This window comes from Salvelinus namaycush, chromosome 25 (assembly GCF_016432855.1).
Source record: "Salvelinus namaycush isolate Seneca chromosome 25, SaNama_1.0, whole genome shotgun sequence".
NCBI lineage: Eukaryota > Metazoa > Chordata > Actinopteri > Salmoniformes > Salmonidae > Salvelinus > Salvelinus namaycush.
In genome coordinates, this window is record NC_052331.1 from 39,311,611 (window position 1) to 39,331,726 (window position 20,116).

The 20,116-nt window shown below is 41.2% G+C and overlaps 1 protein-coding gene across 1 annotated transcript in view; it reads left to right on the forward strand.

Moving 5' to 3' along the window:
• The first annotated feature begins 1,703 nt into the window (after positions 1-1,703).
• Positions 1,704-20,116, forward strand: part of tfr1a (transferrin receptor 1a) — a 29,504-nt gene continuing 11,091 nt past the window's right edge. The window contains exons 1-11 of the mRNA XM_038964445.1: positions 1,704-1,807; positions 9,829-9,878; positions 12,626-12,860; positions 13,529-13,718; positions 14,525-14,750; positions 15,075-15,197; positions 15,478-15,567; positions 16,297-16,436; positions 16,609-16,754; positions 17,112-17,231; positions 19,540-19,625. Coding sequence (XP_038820373.1) covers positions 9,846-9,878; positions 12,626-12,860; positions 13,529-13,718; positions 14,525-14,750; positions 15,075-15,197; positions 15,478-15,567; positions 16,297-16,436; positions 16,609-16,754; positions 17,112-17,231; positions 19,540-19,625 — 1,389 coding nt within the window. The 5' untranslated portion in view covers positions 1,704-1,807; positions 9,829-9,845. The remainder of the gene's footprint in view (positions 1,808-9,828; positions 9,879-12,625; positions 12,861-13,528; positions 13,719-14,524; positions 14,751-15,074; positions 15,198-15,477; positions 15,568-16,296; positions 16,437-16,608; positions 16,755-17,111; positions 17,232-19,539; positions 19,626-20,116) is intronic.

Sequence of the window (20,116 nt, forward strand, 5' to 3'; positions counted from 1 at the left end):
GTGCAGAAACTATTTTTCACAATGTCGATGAGAAAGGCAGCGAATAGTTTACCTGATGAGACCACCCAAGGAGGGTTGTTTACTTGAAGAGTTGAGCTCTGATATTACATACACAAACAAAAGAACAACCACAAAGTCCTGATTTAACCTCTTTTTATACATATGGAGGCGATAGAGTAACCTACTGACGGTTAAGAATTACATTTGATAACCTTTTCACTCAGGATATAGAAGCTTATCAAAACAACTATTTCCAGTGGCCCGAAACAATTCTTTACACATCTTTAGCTACTAGCTTTGCTTTTAAATAACAACGGAACCTTGCATTCTTTCTCATTTGAAAAATTCTGTATCAAATGACATTTTATCATATTTTAATGTAGAAAATGTCTAGTCATAGGTCTGCAGACTCAGCATTTCTAAGATTAGGCTAAATCACGCCCTTCTGTCTCCTGGCCTACAATTACAACAAGACCCTGTATAGCAGATAATATTTCCACAGCTGTAGCAGAAAAAGGAGTGTTGCAAAAAAAAACTGAATTTTGTTCCCATGAAGTCTGATTTTCCTATTCATGTGTAACTGTAGGCCTGCGTCCGACTGGTTTGGTAGTTTTGGCATAATCTCGCGCAGAATTCCGGTCCGTCAAACTGCTTGGCGTAATTACTGTTTAATAAACCATTTTGAATACAGAGAGGTCCTTATACCTGACCAGTCGGATGAAACAAACTACATTTTTTGAATTGGACAACCTGCAAAATGTGTCACAGTTATGGTTTCATCAGACATGTATGTCTGCTGTGCAATTATTTTTTGAATATGTATATATATATATATTTTACAATAATTGTCTGAGACACAAGAAATCTACACTATCTACAAGTAAAGCCCTTATCTCTGACTCAGGCCTACCCTAAACGTTGATGTGGCTATTGCATAGGCTATAGGCGCATCGCCCCTACTATAATATCACTGAAATAGCCTAAAGCCGAATTGCATTGATGCCATCTCACATCTGCGCAAATTGAGTTATCCAAATTATATTTGGACAAAAATCGTTACAAGAACACCCTTCATTTTTATTATGAGCAACCTGCATATAGTCACACCGCATTCAAACCAATTCATATTTAGGATGAGTCCTATATGTTCAGAGATGACCTGTTTATTGACGGAATGGTATATGAAAATGTTGCAATGAATTGTTGGTTGTTCATGGTGTGCAGCCTAGACTATGATGCCGCCAGCCAGTCATTCATTGGCAAACTCCTGCGCAAAGCGTGAAAGTCGTCACAATCTGAAAAGCGAAGACACACTTGATTTAGCACGCTAAACAGGCAGTTTTCCCTTTTGGAACCATCCACTAATGCGAAGTGAAGTCCACCGAGCGCGCCGGGTGAGCAAAATCAACTGCGCCCAACGCGACCACGATTCTACATTTCTGTGTACATGTCAATATATTTAATCCTCACTAATGTTGTGCAAACACCCTAGGTCATGTGAATGTGTCAAATTAAACGGTCAAAACACATAGGCCTAGAAACCACTGCCGACGTTGCTTTCTCAAGAACGCACACCTTCTAGAAGTTCTAGACTAGAACACATGGCAAGGCCAGCGCACCTCCGCTAAGAGGAGACGTGCGACAGGAAGTGACGTTTTCATCTATTACAACTCGATTTTTTTTCTCTATCCATAAAGAGCATGCTCAAGGTTGCTTGCGCCAGTGAATGCATTTTTTTGTGAACGTTGAAAGAAACCTCGTGTCGAGGGAGCATACAATACCAGACGATTGCCACAATCGAAGAGCGGTAAGGGTGTGATTAGATTCTTAACATAATAACTGTAGCTTTTAAAAGCCGAAATAGTCTAACAATACAATGAATTGACTAACATGAATGGCCATGATGACAGTAATGTTAACGTAAAGCGTCATGTTATTGGCGTCCTTCATTTTAGAGCGCATATGGATATATTAGGCTATATGCAACCAAATATGTTTTACTGTCAAAATATTGCCAGTATGTCATAATTACTATTTTTGCCTATCGCTTTATGTAGGCGAGTTGGCAGTTGTCAATGGTTGATTGGATCATGATTGTAGCTCTGTGTCTTATTGAAATCTAGGCTACAATGACTCTCATCGGTTAATTCCTTTACATTACACAACGTTAAATCATTGGATGAAGGCGTCTTCTGTACGGGGGAGTATTGTTAAGAATGCTCGGTCTGAATATTAAGCATCGCTTGCAGTATGTGTTTGGAAACGCACGCACCTTATCCTTCATATTAGCTAGAAATCATTTTCAAAAAACAAAAGGTTAAATTGATATACACCTTTTTATAGGGTTGGTGTTCCGGCATCTTTCACATTTACAGCACACCGCGTGTATTTACGGAAGACAGTGACCACTTGTGCTAATTATCTATCTAACGTGCTTTGAACACCTGTGTGAAACGGAAGAAGGCCGCCAGAAACGTGTTGTCACAGAAAAATACTATCGGCTGCAACTGTGATACACCCGTTTTTAAAACGGTGTACAGTAAGTGTATCTTTTTGCATTTGTGAAATTATGTTAACGTGATATGAAAGTAAAGGGCTTTGTTTCTATATCCGTATAGCTTCACGTTTTTAATTGGTGCATTTGGTGGTTTTGGCTGCCAGAGCAAGTCTACCTCAGAAAATAACATAAGGTCCTTTGGACTATAAGGAGTAATCGTAGGCTCTTTAAGAGTACATCTTGGGCTCAACTTCTGTATGGGAGGTTTGTCATGTTCGGTTGAGTCGAGTGCTCTGTAGCCAAGGCTACTCAGCACATGGTAAGTAGCCTATTTTCATGAGGTATGCACACACTCGGTTGATCTGGACTCATAGCTACCTAGATATATCGTAGTAAAGTTAACCTCGAGTAGGGTTCTTAAATGGGATTGAAGTTAGTATCGTTAGCATTTAAACAAATTATAATCTCGTAATGATAGTTCATCTGCATGGGTAAACCTTCGCGTCCCAAAGTCTAATATCCTATTCTCTATCAGCAAGATCGTGTGAAACATACATTGTGTTATATAATCGATTTCTTCCTGGTCATAAAAGCTAAAAGGCCCTGTTAAGCTATAGCCAGGTACAGTAGACTATCTAAACAAATCCAGTTTTTCAACGCTAGTGTGCGTGTAGAAGTCCAACAAAATTCTTAATTATCTCAACGCAGATCATGTCGAGCAATTATTTTGCATTGAAATAGGCTATGAATGAACTAACCTCGGTTTGCAAATAAATACACAAGGCCAATGTGTGCAGAACATTTGACCCAGAGTGCTATATTTCTATTTAAAACCATAACGTAGGCTACATTGAAGCCGAAACGGCATCAGGGGAACTTGACAAGCTCAAGTAGCCTACTGCGCATTCCTGCCCTTGACAAGACCGCGTCGCTCCCGGGCGTCCCTATCCTATAATGACCTTGGTGATTTCTTGAATGTCTAAACAACGCTATTGTTATTCACAACCTTTGACACACATGGCTTTGCAACTTAAACTATGCACAGCACACATGTTGTCATCTCTATGCTGTGTGTGTGTGTGTGTCAGTCAGTTATATTCTAGAAGTCTCTACTTTTTAAGTAATATCCTTATTCATCCAGGTCGTTGATCTCCGTGTAGAAAATCTCCACAATATTCTAATTGACAATAGACCCCCAGTGTGTCTGATGTTCACCTCACAGCCGTGGTTGATTGGGTGGCAGGTAGCCTAGTGGTTAAGGACGTTGGGCCAATAACTGATTGTTTCCTGTTTCGAATCCCTAGGTGAAAGAAATATGTCGCTGTGCCCTTGAGCAAGGTGCTTAACCCTAATTGCTCCTGTAAGTTGCTCTGGATAAGAGCATCTGCTAAATGACATAAATGTAATGAAGATTCTTGTTTTTTGTGTTGACAATATTGGTTAGCCTTTTCATATTCTACCCAGTAATCTCAGACTGAATATGTAATGTGTATGACTGTCAGACCCAGCCATTTTGGAGATACCTCTGTATGGCTCTGTAGCCTGTTCTCCTGGCTGACCCTCATTCTCATGAACAACTGGGAACTTTTCCCAATGTGACTCTCACATGATCGGCTACTGCACAATGAAGCAGAAGATATGACTCCCCTCACACCCCACCTCCCTTCTCACTCCCTATAACAAGGATTAGTGGGCAACAATCCAGATGTCAGCAGCTTATGGAACCAGGATTGGCCATGTTCGATGAATGAAGCTTTTATGTAATTGTTGTGTGGGTTTGCGCTAGAATTCTGGACTCTGGTGCTCCAAGCTTGCTCCTTTTGTGTTCATAGCAGGTCTATTTGTTGGGCAAAAGATTGAGTTAACAGCACTAGTCTATACTTGGTAGGAACTGGTTGAATGAATGACATCTCATCAGAGTGAAAAATATTTTAATTTCCCCGAACCTACCAAAGTTTGCAGTTGTCACACCTTTTAATTTCGAAAAACCTGATAAAAAAAAAAAAAGAAAAAAAAAGATTCCTTTTCAGAAGTGAAATAGTTTCAGGATTCTTTTCTTGCTTCTCTTCACTTTAACACATACTGTCCATTCTGACTAAAGGTTTCCTATAACCATTGTGATGAGTCGAAGAACCTTTGTTATAGGTCTGCCTATGTGAGTGGTCGAATAGCTTTAGCCAAGGGCAATGATATAGGCTAGGATCTGTTACTTTGGTTAGGCTACATATTCAACCATAAAGCATAGGCCTCATACTGTGGCATGTAAGCGTCTAATCCTGTTGTGTTCATTCACAACATGTTGCCAGTTCTTGAGACTAAAATAACTTCCCGTGGCTGTTTGCAGTCAACTCGCAGCTGACGGAGTCAGTCCCCTATATCTGCATTTGTCATGATATTATTGAAGAAATGAATGGTTATGACATACGTTATAGCATGTTTACAACACTGTAACATCGTCAGCTTCATGGATAAATGCTGTTCCATAGAAATGCATTGTGGTCAACCCATTGGTTGGCTACAGTGGTAGGCCTTAACTCAGTCACGCTCGTAAAGCTGGGATAAATGGCTGTGTTTGAACTCGCTCATCCCCCCCCTGTCTTAAGTTCACGGCAACGGTGGTGTCGTAATGTTAGATATGGCCCCACATTATACTCCTGGACTATTTATGAAGTTAAGGTTACCCGGGTTCTTCTGGGAGAGGTGTTGGAAAGCACTACCGTGAGTGTCTGCTTGACAATGGAAAAGAGAAGAGCTATTAGGCTGTTAGAAAAAGCGGTTGAAGATGTGTCTGTTTTCCAAGGAAGAACTTGATACGCAAGGCTTATTGCTTTAGCCTTGAATTGATGTAACCACGGTGCCCCCCCCCTTGGGCCCAGTGTAGCAGTACTTCTGGGAACCAAGGGTGAATTCACGGTTCCCATGGTGATAGCACATGCTTTATCTGTCTGACACACTTTGAAGGCTTTGCAGGTAGAGGCCTACACTCTAGAACGGGGGGGGATGGGACTCCAGGCCTCAGGGGCTTGAGAGGTTTCACACTTTGTCTTCATCCCTAGCAAACACAGCTGATTTTTAAACTAATTGCTCCCGAGCTGTACAGCAGTCTAAGGCACTGCGTCTCAGTGCTTGAGGCGTCACTACAGACACCCTGGTTCGAATCCAGGCTGTATCACTACCGGGCAGGTGATTGGGAGTCACATTTGGCCCAGCGTCGTCCAGATTTGGCCGGTGTAGGCCGTCATTAAAAATAAGAATATGTTCTTTAACTGACTTGCCTAGTAACATAAATAAAATGTACATTCTAAACTCAAGATCATGGTTAGATGATTATTGGAGTCAAAGTCTTTAGGCAGTGGTCAACAGCCTTAACCACACAGATGCTGTGTGGTTAAGGCTACCTACGTGATGTGATCCTTATGAATTATTTGTCAAACAGCAGCCAAGCATCGATCATCATGTCACCAGAATAAGACCCTCGATATTTATTGGAAAGAAGCATCAAGCTTATCATCGAGGGGTTTCACCACCCTGTGTAGTTCATAATTTATTTAATCTCTAGCCTAATAAACTGCATGATTTCCTGAGTTGTAGATGGAGGACCACACAACATAATCACGTGACTCCAGGTTTACATCGATATAATGGTTATTATATCAATATTTGTGCGTAAAGGGGTTTCCACCGCCACTTCTCGCATTTTATTAATTTGACTGACACAAAAAGATCCCACCTTGGCTAGCGTATTGTTGTTGTCGACATTTGAAAAGTTTACCGGCAAATTTGTTTCCATCTGGCCTGTTGTGACCTTTTTATTTATCCGACATGTACTTTACTCGCATAAAAAAGTTGGATGGAAACCTGGTTAGTGTATGTGACTGTGTGTTTGTAGTCACACTTCATCTCTTATCTGTAGGTCTTGCAGAATTGGTTAAGTTTTTAACCCTACCAAGGCTGGGTATGTTTGGCATGTAGACTAAAAGCTTTGAGATGGTGTGATTTTAATGAGAGAACCACTTAACCAACAGTCTTTTCTCAACATATTCCACTGTAAAGCAGAGGTTGAAGTTACAGCCTACATTTTGATATGCCAGCAAGAGGTTACAGCCTACATTTTGATATGCCAGCAAGAGGTTGAGGTTACAGCCTACATTTTGATATGCCAGCAAGAGGTTACAGCCTACATTTTGATATGCCAGCAAGAGGTTAAGAGATTACAGCCTACATTTTGATATGCCAGCAAGAGGTTACAGCCTACATTTTGATATGCCAGCAAGAGGTTAAGAGGTTACAGCCTACATTTTGATATGCCAGCAAGAGGTTACAGCCTACATTTTGATATGCCAGCAAGAGGTTACAGCCTACATTTTGTTATGTGGTTATGAAGTTTGCTCGTTTACGAAAGGACCGGTCATCATCATAATAATAATAATACATTGAATTTATAATGCATTTTTCATTGAAAAACTATCTCAGTACTACAGTTAGTGTATTACAATTTAGAAAAAGGACCCAGCTAGACAGGGCAACTGACACGACGTACACAGCTGACGCTACAAGGAACACAAGGAGGAATAGTGCTGCAGTATCTTCTGTTTCTGTGACCTTTACTGAAGTCTTGCTAAGTCAGCCTTTACTAGCCGTAGCCAAAATATGCTGAGGAAGACACGGCCAGGCCAACTTAGCCTAACTGAAATTAGCCTATATCTGCTAACCTAATGTAGTGTTAAGATCATAGGCCTATATTTATTTATGGTTTAGTTAGGCTAGGCTTGGAGGTTGCTAAGTAGGGCAGGCCTGTCTCCTGGCATTTGCCCACGGTTCCGCTGTCACGCCATGTCCTCTATGGAATCTCACCCCATTGGGGCTGAACATGTCGCAAGAGGTCATTCGGGGCTCATTGTCCGGACAGGCGCCACTGTTCTGCCCCGTTAGTCTTACTACAGTAATCATTGTGGCAACTCTCTACTGAGGTGACTTTACAAAAACAAGGCCTGTCTTTTGCTGATTCATTCAGTCCCTAACACATTCCTAGAATTGATTAGTCTTCTTTTTACACTAGATGGGTCATAAGAGAGCTGTTTAGGTGGTTGAAATTCTTCAGGACTGGGAGGAACGGTTGACGAGCAGTTATTTAGAGAAGCCGTGTTCAATTGGGAGTCATGTCCCGCGTGGCTCAGTTGGTAGAGCATGGTGATTGCAATGCCAGGTGTGTGGGTTCGATTCCCATTGGGGAACAGTGTGAAAAATAATGTAAATGTATGCACTCACTAACTAACTGTAAGTCTCTGTGGATAAGAGCATCTGCCAAATGAGTAAAATGTAAATGAGGGCTCTGCTCACTTGCCTCATTTTCTTTTTGTGTGATTTGGTTCAGGAGCATTGAGATAATATTGATGCTTGGTGTGATGGGAAAAGAGGTGAATGAGGTTCATTAGGTAGGTTCATGCTGATTGGGAACACAGTTAGTGAGGCATTTGGTAAGACCGTAGACATGTGGCTTGTTCAGAAAGATTGGCCATGGTTTGAAAGGTAAGAACACATTTTTGTTTTAGTATTTAGGCCAAGGTCCTCCCTTGTCAGAGATGCATTGTTTTGAATGGTAATAAGTGAAACATTGGTTGTCAATTACTGCTTGTCTTTCTCAGTAAAGGAGAAGTGTTATGAGGAATTGCTATCATGACTGCGGTAACCCTGTGGTCAAAACAGCTGTTAGGGGGGTTCGATAAACTTGACTTAGGATGTTGGCTGGATGCTCTGTTTCCTTTCCTGAAATAGTGAGGTGGTTTACTTATTTAATCGTCTATTTAAGTTGTGTTTTGACATGTTATCTCTGCACTTTGTTCTTTATTCAGAGCGTTAACTTAGTAAGACTGCCCTGTTGTCAAATATAGATGAGGTGGTTGTATTCATAGGTATTTAAAAAGAATAGATGAGATGGTGATTGTGATGTATCATTTTTAACTGAATAATGAATGTCCTATCTAGTGGCTTCAAGTTGATAACCTCTCAACGTGATGTAGGCCATCACAGCTGTGGCAATGATTAGAAGAGGTTTCGATTTCTTTGCCCATTTTTTTCAATGACTATTTTTTTTTTTACAATGAATGTTTTTAATTTGGATTCAGTTCCTATATTATTTTGAGCCATTAGGCCTAGTTGTAATACATTTGAGCCATTAGGCCTAGTTGTAATACATTTGAGCCATTAGGCCTAGTTGTAATACAATTTGAGCCATTAGGCCTAGTTGTAATACAATTTGAGCCATTAATCCTAGTTGTAATACAATTTGAGCCATTAGGCCTAGTTGTGCTTCTACACCTGCATTGCTTGCTGTTTGGGGTTTTAGGCTGGGTTTCTGTACAGCACTTCGAGATATTAGCTGATGTACGAAGGGCTATATAAAATAAACTTGATTTGATTAGTTGTAATACAATTTGAGCCATTAGGCCTAGTTGTAATACAATTTGAGCCATTATGCCTAGTTGTAATACATTTTTGAGCCATTAGGCCTAGTTGTAATACATTTTTGAGCCATTAGGCCTAGTTGTAATACATTTTTGAGCCATTAGGCCTAGTTGTATATCACCCTAAGCAAAGCAAATCTTGTGGGACTTTGTCGCCACCTACTGCTCTAAACTGAATACTACATCCAAAATAATGGATTATTTTCTGAATTAATTTAGGCTAATTACAACAACTTACAATTAGGCCAGCATAACATTAACGTTACCAGTAGTGTATAGTACAAAATCACTTAAGACTGTACAGTCAAATAAGCAATGGGGTCTGCAATAATGACTTAATAACACAGCACATTATCGAAAATGTTTAAAACGGCCTATCCCTTATTCAGAACAATTGCTCATCATGGGTGCTACTTGACAGCCAGGAAATTATATGGTAGTCTCGTGTTTCTGGTCTCAGGACTCCATTCACACAGAGACATTGCTTTCTTTGGCGCATCCATAAAATCAAGCCACGTGGGAAGTTTGTGTTTTTGTAATCATGTTATTTTCCTTCCCCCTCGACTTCACGTGGAGCAAGTGTGATTATGTGGCTGGTTCACGCCCTCAACAGTGCTCTTTTGTGCCTGGGAACAGTGCAATCCTTCAGGGCCACACCGTAGGAAGCCTGGTGGATGTTTAGAGAAGATGTGGGACTTTTTTCTTTGGTTTCTTCCCACTAGCCAGAAAGAAACTGTTCATGAATACACAAATAAGAAGTGAAAACCTGGGGCTTTGGGACGTGTAGTATTTTCTTTCCCCAAAACTCCGTATTTCTATTCTAGCATGGATCCTATTCCACACTCATTGTTTTTCTGTTCCCTCTAGACTTCTGAGAAGCTACCATGGACCACGCAAGGTCGACAATATCCAAAATTGTAAGTACTAGGCCAACACTTTAAAGACATTACCCTAGCATTTATTAAATGATTGTCTCATTATCCTGTCTAAAAATGGTTGCAAATCAAAAGCATTCCTCTTTTTGAATGTCTTTTTAAATGGTTGCTTTTAGTTTCAGTTGACTGATACCTGCACCACAATTTTCTCAAATGTTAGTAAAATGAGTACACGTCACACACTTGCAAATTGGTCTTTTCACTCTAAAGTGGTTCAGTGATTCCCGAAGCAAAGGTATAGTGCTGCTACCTCGCATTCCAACCAAGGTGCATGAATAAAGGAGCAAACTGGAAATGTGAAGAATGGTGCTAACTTCAGAATCTATTGATATTATACCCTGATGAAGGCTACAAGCCAAAAAAGCATTGGTTTTTATTAAGGCAATGAAACAAATGTTTTTCTTCAGTTATTATGCCAGCCGTTTCAGTAAGCTGGTCTAGAGGAAGTAGTGTTATGTTTTATACTGATTTGACTCCAATAAAATTGTAACACAATAGCTGTGTTTACACAGGCAGCCCAATTCAGATCTTTTGCCTGATTTTTATTGGCACAAGCTCTGCTCTGATTGGTCACCTCCTTACTTAATTTGCACACACTGTATACAGGTTTTTCTATTGTGTTTATTGACTGTACTTTTGTTTATCCCATGTGTAACTCACTGGATGTAGTCTCAGTGCCATCCGTTTTGTTACCAAAGCCCCATATATTACCCACCACTGCGACCTGTATGCTCTCGTTGGCTGGCCCTCACTACATATTCGTTGCCAAACCCACTGGCGCCAGGTCATCTATAAGTCTTTGCTAGGTAAAGCTCCGCCTTATCTCAGCTCACTGGTCTCTATAGCAACATCCACCCGTAGCACGTGCTCCAGCAGGTATATTTCACTGGTCATCCCCAAAGCCAACACCTACTTTGGCCAGCCATCTTTCCTTACAGTTCTCTGCTGCCAATGACTGGAACTTATTGCAAAAATCACTGAAGTTGGAGACTTATATATCCCTCACTAACTTTAAGTGTCAGCTGTCAGAGCAGCTTACTGATCGCTGCAGCTGTACACAGCCCATCTGTAAATAGCCCATCCAACTACCTACCTCATCCCCATATTTGTTTTAGTTTTTCTGCTCTTTTGAACACCAGTATTTCTACTTGCACATCCTCATCTGCACATCTATCACTCCAGTGTAATTTGCTAAATTGTAATTACTTCGCCACTATTGGCCTATTGCCTTACCTCCTTACTTCGTTTGCACACACTGTATACAGATTTTTCTATTGTGTTATGGGACAAACAAACGTACAGTCAATGTGTAACTCCTGTTTGTGTCGCACTGCTTTGTTTTATCTTGGCCAGGTCGCAGTTGTAAATGAGAACTTGTTCTCAACTGGCCTACCTGGTTAAATAAAGGTGACAGGATATCAGAATTAGGCTGCCTGAGTAAACAGTAAACACAGCCAATGTGTTAAGTGGCACACATTATGCAAATTAGTTTCAACAACCTCTGACAAGTTGATGTATGGACACATACGTACTATATTACTGAACTATAGTATAACTTGACATAGTGCCAGCCTAGTAGGACTATACACTAGGGCTGGGAATTGCCAGGGACGATACGATATTATCACGATACTTACGTGCCGATTCGATATGTATTGCGATTCGATACTGTGATATTATTGCGATTAGATTTTTCCAAACATATTGCTCACGAAATCGCTGCAGAGGGATCAGTCATGGAAATAAAAGTGCTGAAAACAAATTGGCTCATTATTTAAAAAGAAGATGGGGAAGGAAAAATACTGGAGTTTGTTGCAGGTACAGATGACGAAGTCAAATAATATTGCGATATATCGGCAAATAATAATATCCCGATTTTTAGGGCTGTCAAACTGTTAGGAGAATTAAGTTCTCATGTTCTTTAACCAATTCAATTAAATGACTCAGTCTGCTATATCAGGATTTGTAAGATACTGATAGAAATAACAACAGACAGAGGCCCAGTCTACAATAGTCAAATGTTTATTTACGGGAACTTTCTGCCTATCATTTCCTGTACATTGGTCTATATACCTCATATTTTGTCATTACTGTCCCTCCTCCTCTCAGAAACAATGACAATATAGTTCACAAGTCTTCCTGTTATACAATCTACTACAAGCCCAAGGTCTCTCCCCTCCCTGGGTGGGGACAGAATGTCCTGTAAGGAACACAGTAGTACACCTTGTCTGTCGATAGCTCCTCTTATCATTTGTTTCCCACTTGCACCCTGCTTACATACTAAAAAGGAACAAAAAGTCCTTGTCCTAGTTCTGACTAAAACTAGACATCAGATTTATATAGGTATGATTCTAATAAATGTCATACAATCATACAATGACAGGGTAGTTTTAGTTATAGCTCTACGTTAAATGTATACATTTAGTCATTATTCATAAAATCATAACACAAACTAATTAAAATAATCAATCGCATTACATTCTGTAGTTAATCTCGATTTAATCACTTTATTTGCTCAAATTTGGTGCCAAATAAAGATAATTCCATTAAAAAAATATATATCTGATATAGGCATGTTATTATAGGCATGTAGGGAGTGAAACACAAGGTATTCTGTATAAGAATGTTTTCAATGTTAAAAATGTCTTCATTTTGGCTGAATAAAACACACAATCACATAGCATGTGAGGATTTTAACAGCTCTCCTTCATCAATCTGTCTCTACACAGTTCAATGGAGAGCCTCGCTCATACACACGCTTCAACCTGACACAGAACATGGAGGGTGAGAACAGCCAGGTGGAGATGAAGCTGTCGTCAGACATGGACGAGGAGGTGGGCGGCAATGGCGTAGGGGAGGACCTCAACCATGCCAAGGAACCCTATGTGGTACACAAGCCTGCCGGGCGCACGCCCAAGAGCGTCTGCTTCATGGTGGCCACCATACTCCTCATCTTCATCATCAGTAAGAACAGACATTTTAAAAATGGACAATTGCATGCTGGTGCCTCAGTCACTATTAGTCACGTATTGGTCATATACTGTATCAGTAAAAGTCACATGCTCAGTATTAAAGGACACGTTGAAGGATGGTTGGTTTCTTCACTCTGAAGGTAGTCTATGGGCCAGGAGAAACTCTAATTCATGTTTCGGGTTTCTTTAAAAGCCACTATGAAATTCTGTTAACTTTAGCCACAGATATCTAAAACTCAGTGCAAGTCGCCCCTATCACTTCCACTGTTGTATGATTTATGGATGAAACACTGTTTAGTTAAACTGATGACCAGATTAAGAGCCGGTTTTCCAGACAAAGATTAAGCCTAGTCTTGGACAAAAAAATTAAAATTCTCCATCGAAAGCTTTTTTTTTTTTTTTGTCTGGGGTAAACCGACCCGTCTGGGGTAAACCGACCCGTCTGGGGTAAACCGACCCGTCTGGGGTAAACCGACCCGTCTGGGGTAAACCGACCCGTCTGGGGTAAACCGACCCGTCTGGGGAAAACCGACCCGTCTGGGGAAAACCGTCTCTTGGTCTGGTTTCTGCCCGGATGGTTTTGTATAGCTGCTGCTGACAGTGGTTTCAGCGGTTATTTTATCAGTTACTCTATTCCCCTTTTTTCTGTTTCTCTCTCAGGCTATCTGATTGGCTACCTGTCCCACCGGAAGAAAGAGTTGGCTCCTCCCAGCTGCTCCAGGTCCACCTTTGAAGAATCCATTACCCAGGATTCCGTTAAGATGGAGGCGGACCCTGTCATGGACTGGAGGGACGTGAAGCGACTGCTGGATCAGAAGATGAGTGCCTCCAGCTTCGAGAGTGCCTTCAGGTGACTGCACTAGTAGCCCAGTGGGGGTAAACATTAAAGGGTTACTTCAGGATTTTGGCAATGAAGCCTTTATCTACCGCCCCAGAGTCGGATGAATTTGTGGATACCATTTTTTTTTAAATTATCCATGAGCTCATCAGACTCTGGGGAAGTAGATACAGAGATTTAATTGCAAAAATCAAAGTATCCCTTTTTAAGCTTGTCTGCTCTCATTTTTCAACTTTATATTGGAAATGGCACTACAATGTTATACTACTGCCAATTGTATTATGTTGTGACAGTATGGCAGCTGCATACGAAGCCTGAACAGATTCTACCCCCAAGCCATAAGACTGTTAACCAATAGCTATCCCGACTATTTAACTATCTGCGTTGACCCTTTTTGCACTTAACTATTTTGACTCATATAAGCTGCCATTACTGTTTATCTATCCTGTTGCCTGGTCACTTTATTCCATCCTATATGTACATACAGTATCTACCTCAATTACCTTGTACCCCTGCACATCCACTCTGTACTTGTACCCTGTGTATATAGCCAAGTTATCGTTACTCATTGTGTATTCTTTATTTTTTTTCTTTCTACATTGTTGGGAAGGGCCCGTAAATAAGCGTTTCACTGTTAGTTTACATCTGTTGTTTACAAAGCATGTGACCAATAACATTTGAAGTCTTAATAATTGTCCGCATAATGTTTGGCACATCATTGGGATAAAAAAAAAAATATTTATATTTCTCATCACCCCCTTCCTGTCTCTCTCCATCACCCCCCCCCCCCTTTCTCTCTGTCTCTGTCACTCTCTCAGTGAGTTTGCTAGTGAAAGCCATCAGGCAGGCTCTGCTGGAGACAATGTGCTGGCCAAGAAGGTGCTGGCAAGGTTCAAAGAGTATGGCATGTACACGTGGACTGACGAGCACTATGTCAAGCTTGTGGATCCCCCTGCATCTGGCTCCAACAGGGTGACCTTCAAAGGGTCTGACCTTGGAGCACTGAGGGGCTATCTGGCCTACAGCAAAACTGGAACAGCGAAGGTAATCATTGAAAAAAATCCAGTGTTTCTATTTTTTTTTACATTGAAATGAACAAATTTGGAGCATTTCAGTTGATTTCAAGCTTGACAATAGAGCTGATACTCTGATTTGTAATAAAATAATTTACATAACAATGTATACTATAAAATACTACGACAGGTATCACATTAGTCATTCGGTTTATTTTCAAGCGTTTAGCACAATTGCTAACTACACTTTGCATATACCCCTAGTATTCTTCCATAATAGTACTTCCATATTTATGAATAAATTGTTGCAGAGTAATTTGAGCTCAAGACCGGTTTCAATTTTTGTTTTTCACAGGGCGCAGTACTTCACGGCAACTACGGCCAGATGGATGACCTGAGGAAACTGCAGGATAAGAACATTGCCTTGGACGGGAGGGTCCTTCTGGTCAGATCTGGAAAAATAAGCTTTGCTGAGAAGGTGAGGGAATTTGCACAAGAAGAAACAGAAAACATACTTCCTTGAGATATTTCATAATCTAATTTCATAAGCATACTGCTGAAATTTAACAAGGTCATTGTTCGCTCTTCATTTTGGAGGTTTAGTGTCAGTATGATGAGTCTAGTTTTGTATTGGTAAATCTATTGGAGCCTATATGGACTTGATTGAATAACACAAGGTGATGTGTCATCGCTAGGCGTAAAAGGGTTCTGTTCTCGTGCTGTTCCACTCCACGCTCCCTCCTTTCTTCATTGCGTAGGTGGCCAACGCAGCCAAGCTGAATGCCTCTGCTGTTCTCATCTACCCTGCTGACAGAGGGCTCGGAGGATCCACTCAGCTCTTTGGCCATGTGAGTGAGGCGGACATTTTCTCTATGAAATGTACATGTAGACAGACTTGTATGATTTGCATTCCCAGCCATAACTGAAGTTAACTGGACACACACACATATATATTGTTGTGTATATCTGCAGTATCTACTTATGGGCTCCCGAGTGGAGCAGCGGTCTAAGGCGCACTGCATCTCAGTGCTTGAGGTGTCACTACAAGACACCCTGGTTCAAATACAGGCTGTATCACAACCGGCCGTGATTGGGAGTCCCATAGGGCGGCCCACAATTGGCCCAGCGTCATCCGGGTTTGGCCGGCGTAGGCCGTCATTGTAAATAAGAATTTGTTCTTAACTAACTTGCCTAGTTAAATTAAAACAAATTACATTTAAGGTTACATTTAAAGATACAGTAGTGTGTTGTACCTCTTGTTGCTTCATCTTATTCAGCTCCACTTTGTACCCTGATGACACCCTCACTATATTCTAGGCAGTGCACCTTCTTGTTCTAGCCCTGCACCAACACACCTGGGGTGTATTCACTAGGAACCAAAACGGGAAGGAACCTACTTGAATTTTTTTCAACAGAAACTAGTTTTTGTTTCCAAACGCAACTGTTTGGACTAATGATTACACCCCAGATTGAACTTATCAAGGGTTAAGTTGAATTGGCTATGTTAGTGCAGGGCCAAAGCAAAACACAAAGGACAGGGCTCACCCTGTCGTGTGTCTCCGTTTCTCCATATCCAGGTCCATCTTGGCTCTGGCGACCCTTACACCCCCGGGTTCCCCTCCTTCAACCATACCCAGTTTCCCCCTGTCCAGTCCTCAGGCCTCCCCAGCATCCTGGCCCAGACCATCACAGTCAACATGGCCACCACTATCATGAGGTAGGTTTCCATCAACTGATCGTAGTGTAGAAGAAGTTGGGTCTTAAACACAGATCTAGGAACAGCATACCATTCCTATCCTAACCATGACCATTTTTAAGGGTTAAAATGTGAAACTGACCTTAGATCAGTGCCTAACATTTTCCCACCAAATCTTTGTCTGGAAACCCAGGGGGATGGGAGGGAAAAGCGCCCCTACAGGTTGGGTAGGACAACTGGGAGATGATGACGATATGGTCACGGTGGAGGTCAACAACGTCCTGGCTGAGAAGATGATCGTCAACGTGTTTGGAGTCATCAAAGGCTTTGTGGACCCAGGTATGGTTGACCTATGACCCTGTGGAAAGAAACATGAGTCCCTAGTATTGTATAGTTCTTAGGTAATTTGACGGCAGCTTTGGGGTCAGTTTCATTTCAAATGTAGTCAAGTCAGTAGATTTAATTGAAATTCAATGTGTGAATTGATGCATAGTCCAGATCTAAAAGAATGAACCATTTTCATTTCATGAGCATAATTTCCATTAATGTCCCTACATTAAGGGAAATTAAATGGTATTGACCCTAATTTGAGAGGCTAACTGCTATCTGTGAGAGGCTAACTGTTATCTAATAGATCAACTGTCACAATCCTTTACACCCTTTAAATATGCTATGTCTCTGCCTTCCTTGCTGTAGATCGTTTTGTGGTTATGGGTGCTCAGAGGGATGCCTGGGGTCCAGGCTTCGCTAGCTCCACAGTGGGCACCAGTGTGTTGGTGGAGTTGGCACGCGCCATCTCAGACATGGTGAAAAATGGTGGGTGATGATAGATGCCAGGCCAGACCATATAAATGCCATAGAATAGACAGAATGGATACAGGTCTCTATTCTACTGTACTGCTTTGGGTTTTCAATCGGCAGGTAGCCAAGCACTTAAGAGCGTTGGACCAGTAACCAAAAGGTCACTGGTTCGAATCCCCACAGCGACTAGGTGAAAAATCTTGTTTGTGCGCTTGAGCCAGGCACTAAACCCTAATTGCTCCTTTGTAAGTCGCTCTGGATAAAAGCATCTGCTAAATGACTAAAATGTAAATGTACGGTTATAGACAGAATGGATATACAGTGTAGGTCTCCACTGTAGTGCCTTGAGTTTTCAATCAATTCTCTCATGTGTTCATGTAGTGTCTGGGGTTAATTCTAATCTATTCCACCAATCTCAAGGAGCATTGTTGTCAATTAAGTCATATTTTAAGTGACCATGGGGTTCTGTTCACATAAACTGAGCACATGACTGGAGAAGACTTATAGATTTAAAAAGGGGCATATAGATTAACCTAGTTAGAATCAGAATCACCATTTATTTACCAAGTACATTTACATGTACCAGGAATCTGACCTGGTGAAGTGGTGCTGACATCGTCTTACAATAAATACACAGACAGAAGAATGTACACACATAGTGCCTTCAGAAAGTATTCAGACCCCTTGACTTTTCCCCCACATTTTGTTACAACCTTATTCTAAAATGGATTAAATACAAATAAAAATCCTCAGCAGTCGACCCACAATACCATATAATGACACAGAGAAAACAGGTTGTTAGAAATGTTTGCAATAAATTAAAAACATAAATAGAGAGACTTGAAATTGAGCTCAGGTGCATCCTGTTTCCATTGATCATCCTTGTGATGTTTTCTACAACTTGATTGGAGTCCACCTGTGGTAAATTCAGTTGATTGGACATGATTTGGAAAGTCACACACACCTGTCTATGTAAGTTCCCACAGTCAAAGGAATTGTCCGTAGAGCTCCAAGAAAGGATTGTGTCGAGGCACAGATATGGGGAATGGTACCAACAAATGTCTGCAGCATTTGAAGGTCCCCAAGAACACATTGGCCTCATCGTTCTTAAATGGAAGAAGTTTGGAAACACCAAGACTCTTCCTAGAGCTGGCCGCCCGGCCAAACTGAGCAATCGGGGAGAAGGGCCTTGACAGGGATGTGACCAAGAACCTGAGGGTCACTCTGACAGAGCTCTGCGGAGATGGGAGAACCTTCCAGAAGGACAACCATCTCTGCAGCACTCCACCAATCAGGCCTTAATGGTAGAGTGGCCAGAAGGAAGCTACTCCTCAGTAAAAGGCACATGACAGCCCGCTTGGAGTTTGCCAAAAGGCACCTAAAGACTCTCAGACCATGAGAAACATTCTCTAGTCTGATGAAACCAAGTTTCAACTCTTTGGCCTGAATGCCAAGCATCACGTCTGGCGGAAACCTGGCACCATCCCTACGGTGAAGCATGGTGGTAGCATCATGCTGTGGAGGTGTTTTTCAGTGGCAGGGAGACTAGTCAGGATCGAGGCAAAGATGAACGGAGCAAAGTACAGAGATCCTTGATGAAAACCTGCTCAGGACCTCAGACTGAGGCGACAGTTCATCTTTCAACAGGACAATGACCCCTAAGCACACAGCCAAGACAACACAGGAGTGACTTTAGGACATGTCTCTGAAGGTCCTTGAGTAGCCCAGCCAGAGCCCGGACTTGAACCCGATCTAACATCTCTGGAGAGACCTGAAAATAGCTGTGCAGCAACGCTCCCCATCCAACCTGACAGAGCTTGAGAGGATCTGCAGAGAAAAATGGGGAAACTCCTCAAATACAGGTGTGCCAAGCTCGTAGCATCATACCCAAGAAGACTCGAGGCTGTAATTTCTGCAAAAGGTGCTTCAACTAAATAAAGGGTCTGAATACTTATGTAAATGTGATTATTATAAAAAAAAATGTTTTAAATAAGTAAGCAAAAAAAAGTTAACATGTTTTTGCTTTGTCATTATGGGGTATTGTGTGTAGATTGATTAAATAGTTTTTCCCCCTCATCAATTTTAGAATAAGGCTGTAATGTAACAAAATGTGGAAAAAGTCATGGGGTCTGAATACTTTCCGAATGCACTATTCTATTCTACATGCATGACTTACAGTACAGATATAGTGGGGGGGAAATGGAACAATTACATAATAAAAAATATAAATATCCCCATAGCCTGTAAGGAGGCAACCAACTGTGAATGATGACGATAATGATGTTCGTCCTCATGATACCTGTCTTTTTCCCCCCTCTGACAGATGGCTTCAAGCCCAGGAGGAGCATCGTTTTTGCCAGCTGGAGTGCTGGAGAGTTTGGGAGTGTTGGCGCCACCGAGTGGTTGGAGGTAAGAACAGCTGTTTTTTACTTGAGTATGTGTCTCAACCAATGATTTATATACAGTCCCTTCAGAAATTATTCACACCCCTTTACTTTTCCCATATTGTTGTGTTACAGCCTGAATTAAATTGAGATTTGTTGTCACAGGCCTACACACAATACTCCATAATGTCAAAGTGGAATTAGGTTTTTTGATTATTTTATTATATTTTTATTTTTTTATTTTTTACAAATTAATAAAAAATGAAAAGCTTAAAGGTCAAGTATTCAATCCCTTTTATGGCAAGCCTAAATAAGTTCAGGAGTAAAACATTTTTTTTTTTACAAGGCACATAAGTTGCAATAATAGAGTTTAACATTATTTTTTTTTAATGACTACCTCATCTCTGTAACCCACACATACGATCTGTAAGGTCCCTCAGTCGAGCAGTGAATTTCAAACACAGGAAAGGAAGCCTGTACATAATAAACATATTCATCCTTTTTGCAACAAGGCAG